The sequence below is a fragment of the Phyllopteryx taeniolatus genome, chromosome 18 (assembly GCF_024500385.1).
Source record: "Phyllopteryx taeniolatus isolate TA_2022b chromosome 18, UOR_Ptae_1.2, whole genome shotgun sequence".
In the NCBI taxonomy this organism is placed as follows: Eukaryota; Metazoa; Chordata; class Actinopteri; order Syngnathiformes; family Syngnathidae; genus Phyllopteryx; species Phyllopteryx taeniolatus.
In genome coordinates, this window is record NC_084519.1 from 47,405 (window position 1) to 70,640 (window position 23,236).

At 43.5% G+C, this 23,236-nt stretch overlaps 2 protein-coding genes across 8 annotated transcripts in view; both read right to left on the reverse strand.

Moving 5' to 3' along the window:
• The window catches only part of LOC133468152 (diacylglycerol kinase eta-like), a 28,785-nt gene extending 21,304 nt beyond the window's left edge, over positions 1-7,481 (reverse strand). For 2 of the 5 annotated variants that reach the window (XM_061753678.1, XM_061753679.1), the window contains exons 1-2: positions 7,321-7,481; positions 6,845-6,976 (exon numbers count right to left, since the gene is read on the reverse strand). The gene's annotated coding sequence lies outside the window, so the exon portion shown is untranslated. The remainder of the gene's footprint in view (positions 1-6,844; positions 6,977-7,320) is intronic. The other 3 variants (XR_009785420.1, XR_009785421.1, XR_009785419.1) reach the window with 3 other exon arrangements.
• A 2,210-nt stretch (positions 7,482-9,691) lies between these two features.
• Positions 9,692-23,236, reverse strand: part of LOC133468561 (zinc finger protein 771-like) — a 39,481-nt gene continuing 25,936 nt past the window's right edge. Inside the window, exons 2-4 of one of the 3 annotated variants that reach the window (XR_009785520.1) lie at positions 20,665-21,632; positions 13,556-13,696; positions 9,692-12,349 (exon numbers count right to left, since the gene is read on the reverse strand). Coding sequence is in view for 1 of the 3 variants with exons in the window: in XM_061754628.1 (XP_061610612.1) it covers positions 11,343-12,349; positions 20,665-20,836 (1,179 nt within the window). In the remaining 2 variants the exon portion in view is untranslated. Of the gene's footprint in view, positions 12,350-13,492; positions 13,697-20,664; positions 21,633-23,236 lie in introns of all 3 variants that reach the window. The other 2 variants (XR_009785521.1, XM_061754628.1) reach the window with 2 other exon arrangements.

A 23,236-nucleotide genomic window follows, 5' to 3' on the forward strand; every position in this document is an offset into this window, starting at 1 on the left:
TTTCCTCTGTGTAAGCAGCGTGTCGGCAGGAAACGCTCAAAAATAAATAAAAATAAAAAGTTAAACGCAGCGCTCATCACACAACAACATTTATAGATGTTGGAACTCGGTGCACACATAAGGCGCGCCCCATTATAAGGCGCCCCGTCCATTTTGGAGAAAATTGAAGACTTTTAAGTGCGCCTTATGGTCGTGAAAATACGGTCATCAATTTGTCTAACTCAATCTACCTCCTTGTATTTTATCAACCTTCCAATAAACCTCCTGTGGACAAGTGTTGATAATTGCCACTCAGGCTAAAACACTTCAAGCAATGCATCTGCTTTAGCCAATGTTTTTGTGACATATATAATATATATATATATCCACCCATCCATTTTCTTTAGCGCTTATCCTCACTGGGGTCGCGGGCTGCTGGAGCCCATCCCAGCTATCTCGGGACGGGAGGCGGGGTACACCCTGAATCGGTCGCCGGCCACTCGCAGGGCACCTGACATATATATCAAATCAATGAATTCTACTGTATTCGAAGTTCAATTTTTGCTCCCAACACAAAGCAAAACAAATCCACTGGCTGGTCATTACAAAAACCCGTTCGTCAATTAGGACCCTCTTTCATCAAAGTGCCACTGATTTGTAAACGGAGGTCAACACTTGTGAACGTGTTTCGGCCTCGCTGGCCCTACTGGCTCACGGCTGCTCCGAAGGCACCTCCACGTCCGCGTGGTAGACATCTTGGAGTTTTGGAGACTTTGAAGTGCGCCTTATGGTCGCGAAAGTACGCTACATAAAAAAGAAAGGGAGTCGGAGATAGATTCAATCGAAGATAGAGAGACAGAAGAATTCATGTTATCTATTTAGATACAAAACAACAAACAAATCCCACTGATGTCTTTTATCGCAAATTGGATTTCTCGTGTGTTGATAATATTAGTTTTTGTTTATTCCAGATTCAGTTTGTAAGCAAAATGTAAGTATGTTGCCATACGGTAAACTTTAACACTACATTCCTGCAGAGAAGGGAAACATGATTTTTCACGTAATATTGAGGTTGTCCCAATTTTTCATTTTGGCCCACCGTAAATTTGAGTTGGACACCCCTGGTGTAGTGGAACACTGGCCTGACTTTGGTGCGGGCAGCGTGGGTTTAGTCCCCACTCAGTGACCGGGCAAACGTGAGTGTGAATGGTTGTCCGTGTCTATGCGTGCCCTGCGACTGATTGGCGACCAGTTCAGGGCGTAGTCCCTCCGGTGCCTCCGCCATTGCATCATGAACAGCGATCTCATCCTCCTCCCACAGCATGTCATCCTCTGTGCCATCCGTGGCATTTGCCAGACAACTTTTTGGAATCCCCTGAAAAATATGTCAGGGGAAACCGCATCCCATGCGTCTTTTATCCATGCGTGTTTCCTTACATTGCCACCTGCAGTGAACGTATGAGTGCCCGACGGCATCCACATGTTCCATTTCTTCCGCATGTGCTTTTTAAAAGCGCGATTGCACAATACACCATCACATGCAACTGTGCAGTCATGCCACCAGGAATGATTACCAAGTCATTTTTATTTTCTTTGAGGATTTCTTTGATGGCTGGCATCCGGCACCAGCATTTTGCGACAGTCGCTTGTGGTCACACCAGACTGACCGAATCCAGTCCTTAGTAAGCGCCTCATCCATCCACCCTTTTGGGTGGCATCTCACTATGACGCCCTTTGGCCACTAGCAGTGGGTGGGAAGAGTTTTTCGTTGAAAGATTATGTATGGCTTCCTTTTAGTCACAACTTCTTAAACACCTACCCTACAATTCAATTATAACATGCTGGCAATTTTTGGACTTGAGTTCGTCGTCACATTTCTGTGGGGCCAATTATACATGACTTGTGCACTCAGTGTAGTAGTCTCGCCACGCTGCACTATTTGCATATCTGTTGTCGACCGATACCGGCCACTCGTGCCAGAGGAGCATCTGCTCCATTTGCACACTGACTGAGGAGTATCTGCAACATTTGCACAATCGACATTGTCCCAGATTATCACACTCCTCGCTTGAAGTCTCGGCGCCCTTTGCACAACGGTCGTTGCACCGGACTATTGCAATATTAGTCATTCGAACTGCTCTAAGTGCTAGAGGCATCTTTTTGCACAATTGTCAAAAAAAATAAAAATAAAAATGTACCGGCATTACCAGATAACTAGCACCCCTTTATTGCTCAGTGACTGTTTTTTGTCAACGTCTTTCTGTCTCCAAAGTGTTCTCTGCCAATTGACCGTCTTTTGTCGTACTAGGGCGGCTCCAACTACTGGAGACAAATTCCTTGTGTGTTTTTGGACATACTTGGCAAAGAAAGATTATTCTGATTCTGATCTCCATAAGCGCCCAGCATTACAGCTAGGGTTGGGCATTGAGAACCGATTGGAACCGGGACTAACATTCCGGTTCTCCCGGGATCGTTCAAATTAAAAACATTTGGTTCCCAGTTTGGATGCGTGGAGTCCGCCGACCCCGAATAAGAAAGTGGTGAAAACCAAGGAGGAAGCGGCAAGAAGCAACAGAACAGAACACGCATGAAGCCGTGCTTGTGCCCAACGGCAGCGGTGAACAAAAGTGTTAATTACGTTAAAATAAATGACCAGTCACCACAGTGCAACACTTGGATTAAGATTATATTGTGCAAAGGAGGCTTTCACGATGTGTAGAAGTCTGACGCGCTCCCTCCGGCGCCGAGCCTCCGCCTACGCCGTGCGGAACTTCAAAGAAGTCAATTGGGCGAGTGAAGCTAAAATATGTCTATGGCAACATTGAGGCAGCGCACAAGTGAAACGCAGGAAAAAGTCATTGGAACGATACGATTCACGTAAATATCCTATTTTGAGTTCAAAACAGCGAATTTGGCCAAAAGGCAACTGATTTGCATGTATGTATATAGAATGCAGAGTCAAAAGTTCACTTTAGTTCATGCTGCAGGCTGCTAAGAAAATGGATGTTCCTAATTTGGACAGCCTTTATTTAAACAACGCAAACGTTTTTGACCTAGACCCCCGAAAGAATCCGAATCGAGAATCGTTTGGAACAGGAATCCAAACGAAGAACCGGAATCGGGACCGAAATCGCCCCAATGCAAACAATGCCCAACCCGAATTCAAATAAAGTGCTCTTTTTGGTTCCTCGGAGACTTGACCTTCACTGTTTTTCCGCCGATCTGATCGATTGTTGGAGCGTTTGGCAGATCAAAGATTGTTTGATCAGCATTTGCCGGGCAGCCAATTTCTTATTCTTGCTGCTTTCTCACCCCAATGATGAACTGCTGGTATTTTGTCAATTGATCCTCACAATTGGCCGGAAGACGACGTGCAATTGTTGTTCTGCGCCTAACAGACTCACATCAGTTAGCGGATGCCCTGAAGTCTTGGCTACCTTTATTCCTCATTATTCTCCAAGATTTGAGACAAAGTTCGGCAGTGTTGATCGCGCAGCCACTTGCCCTCTGCTCTACGATAATCTGCAGCAGCTCTTTGTCCACGTCCGGAAACTGTGGGACTTTCCCACGTCCCGAAGCTCTTGCATCTGCTCTTTGCTGGAAGATTTTCTCCTTCGTTTTCCTCCACAATCTCACGTTCCATTCCAATACTTGGAATTGCCGCGCTGCTTCGCGCGTTCCCACATCTTCGGCAGCGATGCTTTTTAAAGTGGCCGTGTAACTAACCCTTGTAGTCTACATTTTCCATCTTAGGTTTAAGGTCAAACAAACTTAAGGGTAGCCGTTTCTGCCGTTTAATGCAATAGCAAGAAACCTGCTACGCTAATGACAACAACAAGGCAAGCTGCCGCGAGCAGGTCAGGAATCTCAGACTGGCGGCGCACATTACCCTAATAGATATGCTTAACATGCGACATTACATAACATACTGGAATGGAAGTGTCTACCTTTTTCACAACTCTTAGGTACTGGTATACAATTATACAATGTAATTTGTTCTAAAACTTATATTTAATGCGCTCTGAAGGGAATATAGAATACTTTATATTCTAATATGTAATTCTATATGTAATAGAATATAATGTAGAGTTTCAGGGTCTAACTAGTTTGGAAGAGGATGTGTATTACAGTATAATCAGATAAGGGGGTAGGGGTTTTATTGCAGGAAAACCCCCCCATCAGGTGGTATTTGGAGACACATCTCAAGGAAGAAAGGAACTGCGGGGAGCCACTATAAACATTGAATGCAGGCGACACCTGGAGCAGAAGTCTGGAGCCAGATCAAATGGTCATCATTCTGCAGGACAACGATGACGTCAGATTACGGACCAATCAGACGACAGCGATTACATACTGGCCTGTTTGAAACATTGTATAAGTCTGGGATAGAATCAGATAGTTTCAGTTCGACTACTTTATCTGCTAAGGATAAGATGGGGTAGTTACGAACCCAGAGCTCTGCAAATGTATCGACTCCTCTGTCAGGAATAAATTGGTTGGTTTTGATACATTGTTGTGAACGAAGTTCTTTCACGAAAACGAACACGCTTGGAACCACGGGAGTTAGGAGATTTTAAAACACAGGTTACTTTAGCTCTATTGACTGAAAATATTTTGGGAACATTTGCACATTATACACAAGAAATTACAGTAATTCATGATTATTTTACATTTTACGGAATATGTTTTTATGCCTTCTTGTAAATCTTATGTAACTGTTAAGCACTTTGGAATTGTCTTGTGTACCAATTCCAAATGTAGATCTACATCACCCCGTGGAATCATGGCGACGCATTCGTTCTATGCGGAAGAGATATGCATTAACCCGTTCACTGCCAGCCTTCCAAGTTAACATGGATATTTGACTTCTAAAGCCGTTCATGGCAGAGAATGTGTTAAATGCGGGAACGCAATTGTTGCCAAACTGCACACAGCCACCCTGAAAAAGAGAAACTACACTAAAGACGCACACACCTTAAATTTGAAGTCGACCAGGACTATTTTATCACTTGGCTTTACATGATCAGGATTTTTGTGGCCGATTACCCATCAGCGAGTTTAAAAAAACCATAACCGATCACAAGATGGAGCAATGTGTCTATTTAAATGACTTGTTCATTCACTGTATATACTTGTGTACTGTATACCGAGTATTTTCAAAAGGATTATCGAGTCAGGTCATGTATTCTAATCAGTCAGGTCAAACCAACATTACGACATGACTGAAATAATGGCTGCTAATTCACTGTAATTATATTACTTTATTGGAATGAAATGACTTCACACACACCGAAACTTTAGAGCATGATTCAACAGAACGCCAGCATGTTTACGTACAACTGTTAGTACTAGGACTAGCTTGCTAGGCTACATACCGTTTTGTTGCCTGCTTGCGAGCCGTATCATATTCAAAGTATGTGAACATACCTCAAGCAAGCCTTAAATGAACGTAACCTCCCGAGCACCGCTGACCACCACCACACGTTTTTCCCCATTTTGTTCTTGTAATACACGCGGCGCGATCCATTGTTGAGGTCGCCACCATGGCAACGAGTGTATCCGGTGGTGTTTGAGTAGACAACATGAAGCCCAGTGATCGTAAAAGATGAGATGCGGTGGTATCGGAATCAAATATTTCATTGCAATAGTCTGACATGTTGCAATCGTGAAAGACCAAATTTGTCTTGTAGTCTGATCCAGGCATTGCGTGTTGTCCGTCCCACATCGCCGACATCTTTGTTTTTAATAACTTTATTGGCAGTCAGATATTTACAGTACTACGTCAAAAGACACGCCACAGGGTAAAAAATACACTCGTTTTTGGATTCAAATCTACTGTACATGATGGCGACGCGGAGTAAATGTCTTTTGCGGAGCCGATTAATGACGGCGAATTACGACAGAGCCCATCAGGATAAAATGCTAATTATCGGCCGATACCGATCAAGCCGATCAGATCGGTGTGAAGTCTATTGACTACCGGTACGCTGTGCGATCCTCCTATTGAAATTAGATGAGAACATGTTGAGTTTATTTTCCTCTGACAGGACCTGCAAAGTGACAACTGCGCACACGTACTTTGCGGTGATGTGACTCAAACTATATACAGTATAGTGCAGCAGCTGTAACACAAATACAGTGCCACATAAAAAATTAAATATGTGACAACGCACAAAATATATATGACAACAGATTTAACCATAAATGAGCAAAAAAAAAGACAAATGAATCAAAAAGTTCTCTCTTCTTCACTCTCGCTAGGCTAACTACCTCTGTTTAATTAACTTTTCATGCTTGTCAAGCTGGATAATGAGTATTTACCAGCACCAGGGGAAACTAATGGGACGTTTTCTCACTGTAAAATGGGATAAATGTAGGATTCTGTAAAAACTTACCCAGATGTGGCGCTCTCTTCCTCCTCCTCCATGACTCCAATGTGTTTTTGTTTTAGGTGCCGAATGATCACCGTGGTGCTTCTGTGCCATGCCAATCTCGCTTTGACAAAGTTTGCAAACAACACACTATTTGGCTTCGTGTAGAGACAAATGCTCCCACATTTTTGAAGACTTGGGTCAAATTGTTGTTTCATGGCTCAGTCATGTTTGAGCCCACTTTAGAAAAGAAGATGGCACACCTTTTTTTTTTTTTTTTTTAAATCTTTGATGGCGTTACAGCAATGTTCATCGTGGGTTGCGAACATAACCACGCAACGACTCAATAATGAAACTCGTTGCCACCACTTTCAAAGATCAATTTGTATACATTTTATACATGAATCATCGCAGCCCTATTGAACGTCACACGGTGCCCACGTTACAAAAATTTGAATGCATTTCCGAAACAATTCATTAAGAAGTGAACAAACCTGCTCTGTGCAGCACAATTCGAGGCTGCAGATTGAATATAGCGTCCAGTAGTTGATGTTGTGGCTCATTCTCCTCTTTTGGGCCACAAAGTTCCTCCTTGTACTCTGGTGTCCTTCTTGCACACATTTTCGCTGTATGTTCAACAAAAAGACTCAGAACATTATTTTTGCTATTGTTACATTACATTATTTCAGTCGTTTAGACAAACAAAATGATAATGACAATCTCGTCGTTGTTGTTTTCACATTTAAGATTGAATATTAGATATTGTGGTTCGCAGGTGGCGGAAAAAGAACACTTTACGCTCACGCTGGAACTGCTGAGCGACATGTTGATCAGACACGCGTCTACTTGTTAGCATGCTTAGCTAAGCTAAGCTAGGCCAAGAAGCTTCAACGTGCACCGAGACGACGTCAACCGGACACGAAGATTGAACGAATGATGTTTTAGTCCAGTAAAGTAGTGATTGACTTACTGTGACAAGGATTCAGCACGTTCGCTGCAAATTCAGGACATTTTTAATAAAGCACGTAGAAGTGGAGAAGAGCGTGTGATTCCGGCTGAGACCAGTGTTGTCCATAGGTATGAACACTAGACAAGCGAGCCTAACCAACGTGCCTACTTGGCGGCCATGTTGGGGAGGCCGTTGTTCCCATAGATGGCAATGCATGGATGCTCAAATTAAGTCGAAACTTGCTCATTTCTCAACCGATATTCATGAGGGTTACTGTTTTGTCAACGAGGAAGCGTATGATGTCAATATACATCCTTTAAAAAAAAACACACACCTGTCTATATAAGACTTTACAGCTCACAATGCATGTCAGAGCAAATGAGAATCATGAGGTCCAAGGAACTGCCTGAAGAGCTCAGAATCAGAATCAGAATCATCTTTATTTGCCAAGTGTGTCCAAAAAACACACAAGGAATTTGTCTCCGGTAATTGGAGCCGCTCTAGCACAACAACAGACAGTCAATTGACAGAGAACACTTTGGAGACAGAAAGACATTGACAAAAAAAAAAAAAAAAAAAACAGTCACTGAGCAGTAAAGGGTTGCTAGTAATCTGGTAATGCCGGGAAATTTTTATTTTGTTTTTTGTGACAATTGTGCAAAAAGATGCAGAGTCCTCTCGCACTTAGAGCAGTTCGAATGACTAATATCGCAATAGTCCGGTGCAATGACCATTGTGCAAAGGGCGCCGAGACTTCTAGGAGTGTATGCGGTTTAAAGTGACGAGTAGTGCGATAATCTGGGACAATGTTGATTGTGCAAATGTTGCAGATACTCCTCAATCGGTGTGCAAATGGAGCAGATGCTACTCTGGCATGAGTGGCCAGTATTGGTCAACAACAGATATGCAAATAGTCCAGCGTGGCGAGACTACTACAGTGAGTGCACGAGTAATATAAAATTGGCCCCACTGAAATGTGACAATGAACTCAAGTCCAAAAATTGCCAGCATATTGTAATGGCATTGTAGGTCAGGTGTTTAAGAAGTTGATTGCAAGAGGGAAGAAGCTGTCTGCTAGTTCTAGTTTGCATTGATCGGTAGCGCCTACCTGAAGGAAGGAGCCGGAAGAGCCGATGACCGGGGTGCGGAGGGTCCGAGAGGATTTTGCACGCTCTTGTCTTAGTTCTGGTAGCGTGCAAGTCCTCAAGGGTCGGTAGGGGGGTACCGACAATCCTTTCAGCAGTTTTGATTGTCCGTTGAGTTTTTCCTTTTTTGTAGCAGCACCAAACCAGACTGTGAGACAGAATTGTGGCAAGGCACAGATCTTGCCATGGCTAAAAAAAATATTCCCCTGCACTTAAGGTTCCTAAGAGCACAGTGGCCTCCACACTCCTTAAATGGAAGACATTTGGGACGACCTCTCCTCAGTGCCATACACATGAAAGCCCACATGGAGTTTACTAAAAAAAAAAAAAAAACACCTGAAGGACTCCAAGATGGTAAGAAATAAGATTCTCTGGTCTGATGAGACGAAGATTGAACTTTTTGGCCTCAACTCTAAGCGGCAAGTGTGGAGAAAACCAGCCACTGCTTTTCACCTGTCCAATACAATCCCAACAGTGAAGCATGGTGGTGGCAGAATCATGCTGTGGGGGTGTTTTTCAGTTGCAGGGACTGGTTGCAATCGAAGGAAAGATGAATGCAGCCAAGTGCTGGGATATCCTGGATGAAAACGTTCTCCAGTGCTCAGGACCTCAGACTGGGCCGAAGGTTCACCTTCCAACAAGACAATGACCCTAAGCACGCAGCTAAAATCACAAAGGAGAGGCTTCAGAATAACTCCGGAATTGTTCTTGAATGGCCCAGCCAGAGCCCTGACTTAAACCCAATTGAGCATCTCTGGAGAGACCTGAACATGGCTGTCCACCAAAGTTCACCATCCAACCTGACAGAACTGGAGAGGATCTGCAAGGAGGAATAGCAGAGGATCCCCAAATCCAGGTGTGAAAAACTTGTTGCATCCTTCCCAAAAGGACTTGTGGCTGTATTAGCTCAAAAGGGTGCTTCTACTAGATACTGAGCAAAGGGTCTGAATACTTATGGCTGTGTGATATTTTTGAATAAATCTGCAAAAATTTCAACAAATCTGTTTTTTTCTGTCAATATGGGGTGCTGTGTGTACATTAATGAGGGGGGGGGGGGGGGGAAATAAAAGATTTTAGCAAATGACTGCAATATAAAAAAAAAAGGGACAAATTTAAGGGGTCTGAATACTTTCTGTACCCACTGTAAATATTGGAACATATATTTGGTCCAATAAATAATCACAGACTGCACACCATAAATAAATAATCTATATCAAGCAATCAAACTTTATTTGTAAACACTTTCCATACGCGTAACAGTAACTCAAAGTGCATGATATTCATTAAAATAGGAAATTAGAACAATCCCACCTGCTGCTTGACAACTACAAGGACACAGACAGTCATACACATACAGGTTAAAAATGATACCATCATGACCTAATAAGCTGGAGCCGTCTGCACCCGGACCATATGCCCGTTGCCACAGGCCGCCAAGACAATATTCATAACACGGGCTTAAAAAGATACATTTATTTTATTTATATTTTAAATTACCTCTCCTAACATAACATATACCATAACTACACAGGTAGCAGATGATCAAAATACAATTTACAGCATTACAAAAAGACACTGAATTCTTTATGAGCAGAAGTGATGTTTGCATGTTGGTGTGGCCCTCAAATCAAATCAAGTTTATCCATATAGCACTGCTCATATATTAAAATGCAACACAAAGTGGATTACAGAAATTAAAAGAGACAATTAAATGGCAAGACATTTACAAGATCCACCCCTGCCACCCCCACATATGAACACAAAACACAGCACATGGGTACGGCACTGGTAAATTCTCAACCGTCACCTTGCTGTTACAGCGTCGTCGTCTTCCAGCTTGCCCCGCCCACCGTCCTTGCGCTTTTCTTACCAGACACGCCCTCCCGTCTTTGCAAACCTCATGTTCGTCTACTTCCCCCATCACCTTCGGCCGCAGGCTCTCACATTCTTCTTGTTCTTCTTTGTTTTGTTTTGCGCCGGATGGCTTCTAACGTTTTAGGATGCATTGTCACCAACGACTGTGCTGGCATATGGGTATGAGTATGTCCGTACAGGGAGGAAAACAAAGAGCAAAACGAAATGTAACTTGTCTTTTTCATTCTTTTTTCTCTTAGAAACTAAAAGTAGGATCATGAAATAAATGTCTTCAGTCGCAACACACACTGTAACTATCTATCTACAGTATGTATCGATCAATATCACCATGTCAAATCTTTTGTTAGCCTTAATTCGATGTCTCTTGGCTGGCCTGAGCACTGAGATCATCCCTCAACTCCTCCCATATTAGCTGTTTTATGTCAAGAGGCTTTTCTGCTGCTCTTGTTATAATCTGTATTGTTTTTTATTATATTCCCATTATTGCATTTCTTACCCCTGCAATGAATGTTATGACTCTTTTTGTATCCAACAGTTACCCCTCACTTTTTTGTTCTGCTCGTTTCTTAGTGCTTTTAATTTTCCTCCAATGTTTCCCCACCCTTGCAAACTCTGCATATGCTCGTTTCTTTTGCACTCTAACCTGCTGTGCCTCTCTTTTCATAATTTATTTTCCCAGTCGCCATCTAATCAAACATCTTGCCAAGCGGTGTTTTTTCCCAGGCTTTCACATTGAGCCACAGGTGAAACTTAGAAAGCCTGAGTGGTTTCCGTCCCCGGAGAACCCACCCCCTCAGACCACTACTATACATTACAAAAGGTATTTCCATTTAATTGCTGATTTCCTATTTGATATGCACATCACAAAAACATTAGACAAAGCAGATATATTGCTACAAGTGTTTTAGCATGAGTGCTAATTTTCAACACTTTTCCACTGGAGGCCTTTAAGAAGGTACATTAGAATACAATCATCCTTGGTGCATGAAATTATGAAGCCTGCTCAGATGAGAGGCAGAACCTTCATTGATCACTGCTATTGTCATCAACACACTTGTGGTTCTGAGCCAGATACTTATGAGAGAATCTTAGGCCACAAACGGAGCAAACAAAGGGTTCCTTTCGAGTGTGTGTTCTTGTGTGACTTTTGAAGTTTCCCTTCTGAGCGAATCCTTTGCCACAAACTGAGCAGGAAAAAGGTTTCTCCCCAGTGTGGGTTCTTGTGTGACGTTTTAAGGTTCCCTTCTCAGAGAATCTTTGGTCACAAACTAAACAGGCAAAAGGTTTCTCCCCAGTGTGTGTTCTTCTGTGACGTTTTAAGGTTCCGTTCTCAGAGAATCTTTGACCACAAATTAAGCAGGTGAATGGTTTCTCCCCAGTGTGGGTTCTTGTATGACTTTTTAAGGTACCCTTCTGAGAGAATCTTTGACCACAAACGGAGCAGGCAAAAGGTTTCTCTCCAGTGTGGGTTCTTGAGTGTGATATTAACTTACCCTTTACAGTGAATCTTTTACCACAGTCGGAACAGGCAAAAGGCTTCTCTCCAGTGTGTAATTTTACGTGCTGTTTCAAATTGCTCTTTGAAGCAAAAGTTCTTCCACACTTAGAACATTTCCAGCATTTGAGATCAGTGTGACATGTCATACTACGTTCCGACTGTTCTTTATCATCACCATCATCATAGTCAGAAGAGTGTGACGTTGTCTCGTCGCTATCTGATAGCGGAGCTAAGAGTCCCTCTGCTAGTGATTCTCCACAGTGGTCTCCATCACCTTCTGTTGTCATGTGTCGACTTGAGCTGCTGCTGGGAGGCGCCACCCCTCGGTTTTCCTCACTTTGACCTTGATATTCACTCTTCAAAAGGACCCCAGTCAAAGGAACCTTGATGATTTCCTCCTGCTCTTCCTCTTTAATGTGTACGAACTCTTCCTCCTCCTCTTTGATTTGTTGAACCTCTCCATCCTCCTCTTCCTCTTTAATGTGGGGGGACTCCGACTCCTGCCGCTCTGGACAAAGATTTTCCACAACGTCTGCAAGACACAAGAAGACAAACACAAATGGGTCGAATATCATTTGCTCCCAATATTTATGCGGCTTTGTCGAGTTGGACGGCCCCGTCACTGGTGTGCTGGCCCGGGGGTAGCAGAGCGGTTAGCCGATGCCTCGGTCCGTGTGCACGCGTGGGTGCACACGGCAGACACTGTAGCCCAAATAACAGGAGAAAATTCAGGAAGATGTACTTTTTCATGTTGTAGGCACAGCTTGCTAGTTAACAGCACACTGTAGTCGTAAAAAAGTTAATATTACTCAGTAAATCACAATCGCGGCGATTGGTGCGGACTTGGGCGTGGTTTTAGCCACGTCTTAAAAAATCCAGAGAACTGAAATGGGGATTAAAAATTTAAAGGACCTATGACGGGATCCAGATTAATGTTGTCACCCTGGGACCGTATTTTTCTATTGTTGTTAAGTCGCGACCCACTATCACAACAGTTAGGAACAATAAAGAACATGTATTGTTCAAAAATAACCTTTGAAAAAATATCACATTTTTAAACAGAACTACTCATGCTTACATGTTTAAAGTGCCTTTCAGAGCACCTTAAGAAACAGGATGAACAAAACCATGTACAAAAGTCTATTTTGGTACTCATCTCTTCTTTTTAGGAAAGAGCCACATCAATATTTTGTCTTTTTCGGAAATGAAGGCTGCAGTCTAAAGCAACTGTAACAGTTTTAACAGTCTGAATTATGCTATACATTTTTACCTGTCCATTACCCACTCAGAATGGCTCCGTGACCCACTTTTGGGTTCTGACCCAGCAGCTGAGAATCACTCGTCTAGATCAGTGATTCCCAACCTTTATTGAGTCAAGGCACACGTATTTTACATTTGAAAATCTCACGGCACACCAACAAACAAAAATGTCACCAAAAATGGATACACAAGTCAATTATACACTTTCTGACATCTAATAGAAGAGCATTTATTTGCTCTGTCTGTCTGTCTCCATATGCCGCTGGCATAGATGGATGAACAAAGATACATTATTTTTGTAAATAAATAATATTTTGACCAATTAAATGAAATTTGATTATTTCCCTTGGCACACGAATGTGCAACGGCACGCTGGTTGGGAATCACTGATCTAGATGGTCCATAATTCGCTTACCGTACAAGTTGTCTTTGGGTTTTTTGCTCAAGAAAATGAAACTGGAAGTCCCCTTTTCATTACCTTCATTACCTCACCCTACATGTCTTGGTGTGACGTCAGTGGCAGAAGTGGAGATCAGCGGGTTCCGGAACCTATCCCTCTCGATAAACGAGGGAACACTCGTCGTTGTCAGGTGGAATTTTTCAACCTCCAAAATGACAACTTTGCAGGAAATGGAGAAAAAACAAAAAAGACCTCTTGCTTGAGTTTCCAAACACCACTTTGTTCAAGTTGGTATTATACTTTATATTGCCATCATATACCGTTGCACACTCACATGAACACGGCAATACCCCTAAATTTAGTTCAATCGGGAATTTAATATGCTCAAAAATGACTAATTCATCAGGATTCCATCAATTAAAATGGCAAAAACATAGCAGCGGGCACGAGACTTCCTCATCACAGGAGAGTCTAAAACTTAGTGTAAAATGCTAAATTTATGTGGACATCTCTCCATATACCCAACCTCAGAAAAAACATTTCATGATTGGGCCAACATTGTGTATTTTATGGACATTAAGCATTTCCTCACCATAGATGCTGACTATTTAAAAAAAATAATAAAAATCATAACGTCACAAAATTTTAGAAAATTGCGACTGATCGTGACCAAAATGTCTGATTTTCCCCCCCTTCCACCTCTCAAAATATTAGAATGATTGCCCCAATATTTGTAATTTTATGGAGGTGAAGACATTTTCCTCATGAGAGGACTGTCCCTCGATATTGGCCTATATCAGCGACTTCCGGGTGAATTGGTCGCCGTGCGGTGTGGAGACGTCTCCCGGACATCTTCCAATTGCAACCCTCGTGCACGAACCCGAGAAAACATAGCTTAATGTCGTAAAACTGTCATCAATCATCACCCACGTTTCCGTGGACATCCCCGCTCGTGGCAGCTTCAACCTCTGAAAATATTACGATAGGCCCAATATTTGGGATTTTATGAACATGATATGTTGTTGCGCGTATTGTCTGACTCAATGTAACAGGGAACTATGCAGCCCTATGGGGGGCACAAGTCAGTGCAAACTGTAGGCCGGTCCCAAGCCCGGATAAATGCAGAGGGTTGCGTCAGGAAGGGCATCCGGCTTAAAACCTTGCCAAACAAATATGAGCGTTCATCCAAAGAGTTCCATACCGGATCGGTCGTGGCCCGGGTTAACAACGTCCGCCACCGGCGCCGTCAACCTGCAGGGCGCTGTTGGAAATTCAGCTACTGTGGGTCGAAGTCAAAGAAGAAGAAGAAGAAGAGGTGGAAAGCGGGTTCTTCGGCAGAAAGAGAAGAGGAAAACACAGAGCCTAGAACTGAATGTGGGGACTTTGAATGTTGGGACTATGACAGGAAAATCTCGGGAGTTGGTTGACATGATGATTAGGAGAAAGGTTGATATATTGTGTGTCCAGGAGACCAGGTGGAAAGGCAGTAAGGCTAGAAGTTTAGGGGCAGGGTTTAAATTATTTTACCATGGTGTAGATGGGAAGAGAAATGGAGTCGGGGTTATTTTAAAAGAAGAGTTGGCTAAGAATGTCTTGGAGGTGAAAAGAGTATCAGATCGAGTGATGAGGCTGAAATTTGAAATTGAGGGTGTTATGTGTAATGTGATTAGTGGCTATGCCCCACAGGTAGGATGTGACCTAGAGGTGAAAGAGAAATTCTGGAAGGAGCTAGATGATGTAGTTCTGAGCATCCCAGACAGAGAGAGAGTCGTAATTGGTGCAGATTGTAATGGACATGTTGGTGAAGGTAATAAGGGTGATGAAGAAGTGATGGGTAAGTACGGTATCCAGGAAAGGAACTTGGAGGGACAGATGGTGGTAGACTTTGCAACAAGGATGCAAATGGCTGTCGTGAACACTTTTTTCCAGAAGAGGCACGAACATAGGGTGACCTACAAGAGCGGAGGTAGAAGCACACAGGTGGATTACATCTTGTGCAGACGATGTAATCTGAAGGAGGTTACCAACTGTAAGGTAGTGGTAGGGGAGAGTGTGGCTAGACAGCATAGGATGGTGGTGTGTAAGATGACTCTGGTGGTGGGGAGGAAAATTAGGAAGACAAAGGCAGAGAAGAGAACCATGTGGTGGAAGCTGAGACAGGACGAGTGTTGTGCAGCTTTTCGGGAAGAGGTGAAACAGGCTCTCGGTGGACGGGAAGAGCTTCCAGAAGACTGGACCACTGCAGCCAAGGTGATCAGAGAAGCAGGCAGGAGAGTACTTGGTGTATCTTCTGGCAGGAAAGGAGAGAAGGAGACTTGGTGGTGGAACCTCATAGTACAGGAAATCATACAAGGAAAACGGTTAGCTAAGAAGAAGTGGGACACTGAGAGGACCGAGGAGAGGCGAAAGGAATACATTGAGATGCGACACAGGGCAAAGGTAGAAGTGGCAAAGGCAAAACAAGAGGCATATGATGACATGTATGGCAGGTTGGACACTAAAGAAGGAGAAAAGGATCTATACAGGCTGGCCAGACAGAGGGATAGAGATGGGAAGGATGTGCAGCAGGTTAGGGTGATTAAGGATAGAGATGGAAATATGTTGACTGGTGCCAGCAGTGTGCTAGGTAGATGGAAAGAATACTTCGAGGAGTTGATGAATGAGGAAAATGATAGAGAAGGGAGAGTAGAAGAGGCAAGTGTGGTGGACCAGGAAGTGGCAATGATTAGTAAGGGGGAAGTTAGAAAGGCATTAAAGAGAAGGAAAAATGGAAAGGCAGTTGGTCCTGATGACATTCCTGTGGAGGTATGGAAGCATCTAGGAGAGGTGGCTGTGGAGTTTTTGACCAGCTTGTTCAATAGAATTCTAGTGCGTGAGAAGATGCCTGAGGAATGGAGGAAAAGTGTACTGGTGCCCATTTTTAAGAACAAAGGTGATGTGCAGAGCTGTGGCAACTATAGAGGAATAAAGTTGATGAGCCACACAATGAAGTTATGGGAAAGAGTAGTGGAGGCTAGACTCAGGACAGAAGTGAGTATTTGCGAGCAACAGTATGGTTTCATGCCTAGAAAGAGTACCACAGATGCATTATTTGCCTTGAGGATGTTGATGGAAAAGTACAGAGAAGGTCAGAAGGAGCTACATTGTGTCTTTGTAGATCTAGAGAAAGCCTATGACAGAGTACCCAGAGAGGAACTGTGGTACTGCATGCGGAAGTCTGGAGTGGCAGAGAAGTATGTTAGAATAATACAGGACATGTACGAGGGCAGCAGAACAGCGGTGAGGTGTGCTGTAGGTGTGACAGAAGAATTTAAGGTGGACGTGGGACTGCATCAGGGATCAGCCCTGAGCCCCTTCCTTTTTGCAGTGGTGATGGATAGGCTGACAGATGAGGTTAGACTGGAATCCCCGTGGACCATGATGTTTGCAGATGACATTGTGATCGGCAGTGAAAGCAGGGAGCAGCTGGAGGAACAGTTAGAAAGATGGAGGCATGCACTGGAAAGAAGAGGAATGAAGATTAGCCGAAGTAAAACAGAATATATGTGCATGAATGAGAGGGGTGGTGGGGGAAGAATGAGGCTACAGGGAGAAGAGATGGCAAAGGTAGAGGACTTTAAATACTTGGGGTCAACCGTCCAGAGCAATGGTGAGTGTGGTCAGGAAGTGAAGAAACGGGTCCAAGCAGGTTGGAACGGGTGGAGGAAGGTGTCAGGTGTGTTATGTGACAGAAGAGTCTCTGCTAGGATGAAGGGCAAAGTTTATAAAACAGTGGTGAGGCCAGCCATGATGTATGGATTAGAGACAGTGGCACTGAAGAGAAAACAGGAAGCAGAGCTGGAGGTGGCGGAAATGAAGATGTTGAGGTTCGCTCTCGGAGTGACCAGGTTGGATAAAATTAGAAATGAGCTCATCAGAGGGACAGCCAAGGTTCGATGTTTTGGAGACAAAGTTAGAGAGAGCAGACTTCAATGGTTTGGACACGTCCAGAGGAGAGAGAGTGAGTATATTGGTAGAAGGATGATGAGGATGGAGCTGCCAGGCAAGAGAGCTAGAGGAAGACCAAAGAGAAGGTTGATGGATGTCGTGAGGGAAGACATGATGGCAGTTGGTGTTCGAGAGGAGGATGCAGGAGATAGGCTCTCATGGGAAAGGATGACGCGCTGTGGCGACCCCTAACGGGACAAGCCGAAAGGAAAAGAAGAAGAAGAAGAATGTAACAGGGAACTCATTGCGCGTGTGGCAACTCTGGGGAGGTGCGCTGCTCAGGACGAGAACATGCGGCAACTTTTTTCTCAAATAATCATCGATAGCAGGGGTGTCAAAGTCATTTTCACCAAGGGCCATATTGGCATTATCGATACCGTCGAAAGGCCGGAAAGTATTCATACCCCGTTAAAGTTTTCACTCTTTGTTAAATTGCAGCCATTTCCTAAAATCATTTTCTTGTTTTCCTCATTAATGTAGACACAGCACCCCCCCCCCCCATATTGACAAAAAAAAATGGAATTGTTGACATTTTAGCAGATTGATTAAAAAATAAGAACTGAAATATCACACAACTATAAGGATTCAGACCCTTTGCTCAGTAGAAGCACCCTTTTGAGCTCATACAGCCATGAGTCTTTGGGAAGGATGCAACATGTTTTTCACACCTGGATTTGAGGATCCTCTGCCATTACTCCTTGCAGATCCTCCCCAGATGGTGAACATTGGTGGACAGCCATTTTCAGGTCTCTCCAGAGATGCTCAATTGGGTTTAAATCAGGGCTATGGCTGGGCCATTCAAGAACAGTAACGGAGTTGTTCTGGAGCCACTCGTTCGTTATTTTAGCTGTGTGCTTAAGGTTGTTGTCTTGCTGGAAGGTGAACCTTCGGCCCAGTCTAAGGTCCAGAGCACTCTGGAGAAAGTTTTGTCCAGGATATCCCTATACTTGATCGCATTCATCTTTCCTTTGATTGCAACCAGTCGTCCTGTCCCTGCAGCTGACCCCCCCCAACCCCCACAGCATGATGCTGCCGCCACAATGCTTCACTGTTGGGAATGTATGTATGGTACTGGTGATGAGCAGTCCCTGGTTTTCTCCACACATACTGCTTAGAATTAAGGCCAAAAAGTTCTCGGTCTCACCATCCTGGAGTCCTTCAGGTGTTTTATAGCAAACTCCATGCGGGCTTTCATGTGTCTTGCACTGAGGAGAGGCTTCCGTCGGGCTACTCTGCCATAAAGCCCCAACTGGTGGAGGGCTGCAGTGATGGTTGACTTTCAAGAACGTTCTCTCATTGCCCAACTGCATCTCTAGAGCTCAGCCACAGTCATCTTTGGGTTCTTCATCACCTCTCACCAAGGCTCTTCTCCCCCGATTGCTAAGTTTGGCCGGACAGCCAGCTCTTGGAAGGGTTCTGGTCGTTCCAAACGTCATCCATTTAAGGATTATGGAGGCTACTGTGCTCTTAGGAACCTTCAGTGCAGCAGAATGTTTTTGGTAACCTTGGCTAGATCTGTGCCTTGCCACAATTCTGTCTCTGAGCTCTTCAGGCAGTTCCTTTGACCTCATGATTCTCATTTGCTCTGACATGCACTGTGAGCTATAAGGTCTTATATAGACAGGTGTGTGGCTTTCCTAATCAAGTCCAGTCAGTACAATAAAACACAGCTGGACTCAAATGAAGGTGTAGAACCATCTCAAGGATGATCAGAAGAAATGGACAGCACCCGAGTTAAATATATGAGTGCCACAAGCAAAGGGTCTGAATACTTATGGCTGTGATATTTCAGCTTTTCGTTTTTATTAAATATGCAAAAAAACATTTCTGTCAATATGGTGTGCTTGTGTGTACATTAATGAGGACAAAATTAACAAATGATTTTAGCAAATTGCTGCAATATAACAAAGAGTGAAAAATTTAAGGGGGTCTGAATACTTTCCGTACCCACTGTAACTAAATGTAATGTAAATAAATGTAACTATACTCACAACATATTGTTAAGTAACTATCTATTATTACTTATTCCCCTGGTATTATTACATGAATCCTAAGAAACCCGCATTGCTCATCAATCGACCATCAACGTATTTAAGTAAATAAAGAAGTATCTCCAAACCCAGGTTTTGACTAACTTTTTTCAAAGATTTTTGTTACACTTGACAAATTTGCACTACTCAGAACATTGGTGACAGTTAGCATTTTAGAAATAAAAATCAGCCTGGTATAAAGTGCAAAGGGAATACCACCTGCTATTGAGAAATGTGTGAATAGTGAATACTGTAAAAATGTGTCAGCATGAATACAGAAACCCCTTAAAACAGCAGCAGAAACATTTGTTTTCCAATCTGTGTTGAAAAAGCCTTCTATCTGAATCAATTTTCCGCTTCCTCGACATTTTGGGATCATCGCCTAGTGGTAAGATCCCGTCACTTGGTGGTCATTTTTTATTATGGGATATGTAGTTGATGGCAAATACCGTGTAAACTGCTCATTTTACGTATTTTAAGACCTTTCAAGCCCCCGCGGGCCACATAAAACGACACGGCGGGCCACATGATCTATCGCGAGGAAAACGCTTTGGTTCCTAACATCATAAATTCTGGGCTGGTCTGATATTTTCAGAGGTGTTACGTGAGCATGAATAGGGATGTAGACAAACATTTTGCTGACAATCAGCCACAGTTTTGGGACATTATATGACCCTCGTCATGGATCATCCGACGTTATGACAGCCAGCCAAAGTCCACGTCTGTCACACGATGCCGCCTACAGAAACGCCTTTGTGATCTATAGGAACTTGATTAAACATCTTCGAGGCATTTGTGTCATAAAATGTGGTCAGGTCTTAATCTGGCCAAAAATCTAATATTCCATCAGAAAACAATTCCAGAGTTACTACAGTCTATTTTGGAGGGCTTTTTTCTGCAGACATCATTTGGAAGTCCAGAACTATGGAATAAGTGCCAATGTTCTCACCATAACTAATTTTTATAAAGTAATTTGGCACCAGTGCCAATCCTCGACACTTGTACACAGGGGCCTTTTCGAAAATATATGGACAACAAGGATAGATAAAATAAAAGATGGTAAACAGAATAGAACAATCTACATTTTTGTAAGTCAGTAACATAGTAATTACTTTGGATATTAAACATGTACATTTTCCTGAAATGCATCTTGATGACTGCTATTCTCACCAGCACACTTGTGTGTCTTCAGGCGATCCTTACGAGAGAATCTTTGACCACAAACTGAGCAGGAAAAAGGTTTCTCTCCAGTGTGGATTCTTTTGTGTAATTTTAAGGCTCCCTTCTGAGTGAATCTCTGACCGCAATCTGAGCAGGAAAAAAGTTTCTCTCCAGTGTGCATTCTTGTGTATTTTTAAGGTTCCTTTCTGAGTGAATCTCTGACCACAATCTGAGCAGGAAAAAGGTTTGTCTCCGGTGTGGGTTCTTGTGTGTATTGTTAATTTGCCCTTTGCAGATAATTTTTGACCACAAACTGAGCAAGCAAACGGTTTTTCTCCAGTGTGTCTTCTTGCGTGTACTGTTAATTTTCCGTTCTCAGAGAATCTTTGACCACAAACTGAGCAGACAAAAGGTTTTTCTCCAGTGTGCGTTCTTGTGTGCCTTGTCAAGTCTCCCTTATAGGAGAATCTTTTACCACAATCTGAACAGGCAAAAGCTTTCTCTCCGGTGTGTGTTCTCGTGTGTTGTTTCAAACTGCTCTTATAAGCAAAGGTCTTCCCACACTGAGAACATTTCCAGCGTTTGTTATCACCTTCAGACGGTTTATCATCATCATCATCAGTGTGAGGAGAGTGAGACGTCATGTCGTCACTATCTAGCTAAGAGGCCGTCTGCCTGTGATCCTCCACAGTGGTCTCCATCACCTTCTGTTGTCATGTGTTGACGTGAGCTGCTTCTGCTCTCCTCACGTCGACCTTCATCTTCACTCTTCAAAGGGACACTCGTCCATGGAAACTTGGCGATACACTCCTCTTTCTGTTTGATGTGGCGGTGCACTTCTTCAGCCTCTTTTTTAATGAAAGTGAGCTTCAATTCCTCTTCTTCTTTGATGTGGGGGTGCTCTTCATCCTCCACTTCCTCTTTAATGTAAAGGGGCTCTGGCTCCCGACACACATGACGAAGATCTTCACTGATGTCTACAAGACAAGAAGACAAAAAAAAAACAAAAACATGGTTTGCAAAAATCAATTCTCATGTTGCGACTTTAATGTTGTGTATTATGGTTTATATTTATATCTAATGTTATTTGGAGAGCTAGATGAGTTTGATTTATTGGAAATAATACAATTAGGAAAGTCAACAGCAACAATGTAAAAAAAGAGTAATATAATCAAGTGCATAAAAACAAGTATCTAAAACGGTAATACAGTTGTAGCGTTTATTGGTTTTGGGTAAAAGCGTAATTAATTTGGAAAAGAAATACGTCGTTAAGTAAAGGTCCAGGAAACAGTTCGGTCAGTGGGGTGGGGCTGGTGTGGGGTGCTCCTGCACCAGTTTGAGCTGTGTCATTTTCGGGTTCCAAGCATTGGATTGTTGTTCTAAGCAGTTCCGCAGCTTCTGGGTCTTTTGGTAGAGCAGGTAGGCTATGCTGAAAATCCTGCAGTGACTGAGGATGGTTACGGCCACGAAGTTAAGGTCTGTAGCAGACCAGGAATGCTCTGGCGTCTTAGTGTTGGTCATGTGAATTGCCTGAGTTCCTTCAAATTTAATTTGTTCAAGTATTTCAGGGTCAAATTTGAATTTGTGTTGTTTGAAAAACGGCAGGTGGTCCCGGGTGACAGCCTCAATATGCAAAGTGGCATCTTTGAGGGCGTCGCTGATCGGGCGAGCGACAAGGAAGGCTATTTCTCAGAACTCAGGATTGACATGCAGCTTGTAAGGAAAAACCTGAGATAGGCCGGATTCGTGGGGCCTGTCAGGGCCATAGACCAAACAATTTTGATTAAGCCGAGGGGTCCCAAATGTGTAAGTATTCTATCCATTGCTAAGTTGTCTAGCGAGGGAGCAACACCTTGAGCAATCTGTGTGTGAGCATAAACCATTAGGACCACAGACAACAGCGTGGTTATGGTCTGCCTATTTTGGTTTAGGGCTATACTCACGATGTGGACCAGCCGTCTTTTTCTGCATGATGCATAGTGGGCGGACCCCCTTTCGGCTGCGTGGGCCATGAACGGCTGTGAAGTGCGTTTCACGGAGGCACGACAACAGAAGCCCACAATCATGCAAATAAGATGGCACAACACAGAGGAGAAATGAATGTAAAGCTTGCGCGGCGCGCAGGAAGGAAGAATTGAAAGAGGGGCAGCCAAGGCGAGCCACAGAAAGATCAAACAAAAAGCAGGGAACGTCGACATTACGAACAATGCAGAAGAGAAAAGATAGGCTGGGAACCAGCACAGAAGGAAGTGCACATCCCAAGTGGTTCTTGGAGGTGCAATAGAAGAGCCGGCCGGGTTGAAGGCGTTGCCGAGAGATGCAAGGGTGGGCGAAATTAACTGGGTGGGCAAAATGGGCGAATGGCACTGAGGCGCAGTTTGCAGGGTCTTTCGCATCCTCAAACTGAGTTTCAGCATCAACTCGGCGGGCCTGCGCATCGTTTAAATAGCTGTGCCATGAAGTTGATTTGTGTGTGCTGTTCAGCTTCTAGTTTGAGCCTCATTCAGCTATGTTCCATATTGCTCCGTTTTAATTGTGACACTAAGTTCAAAACCATGCAACTGAGCATTCGAGAGAGGTT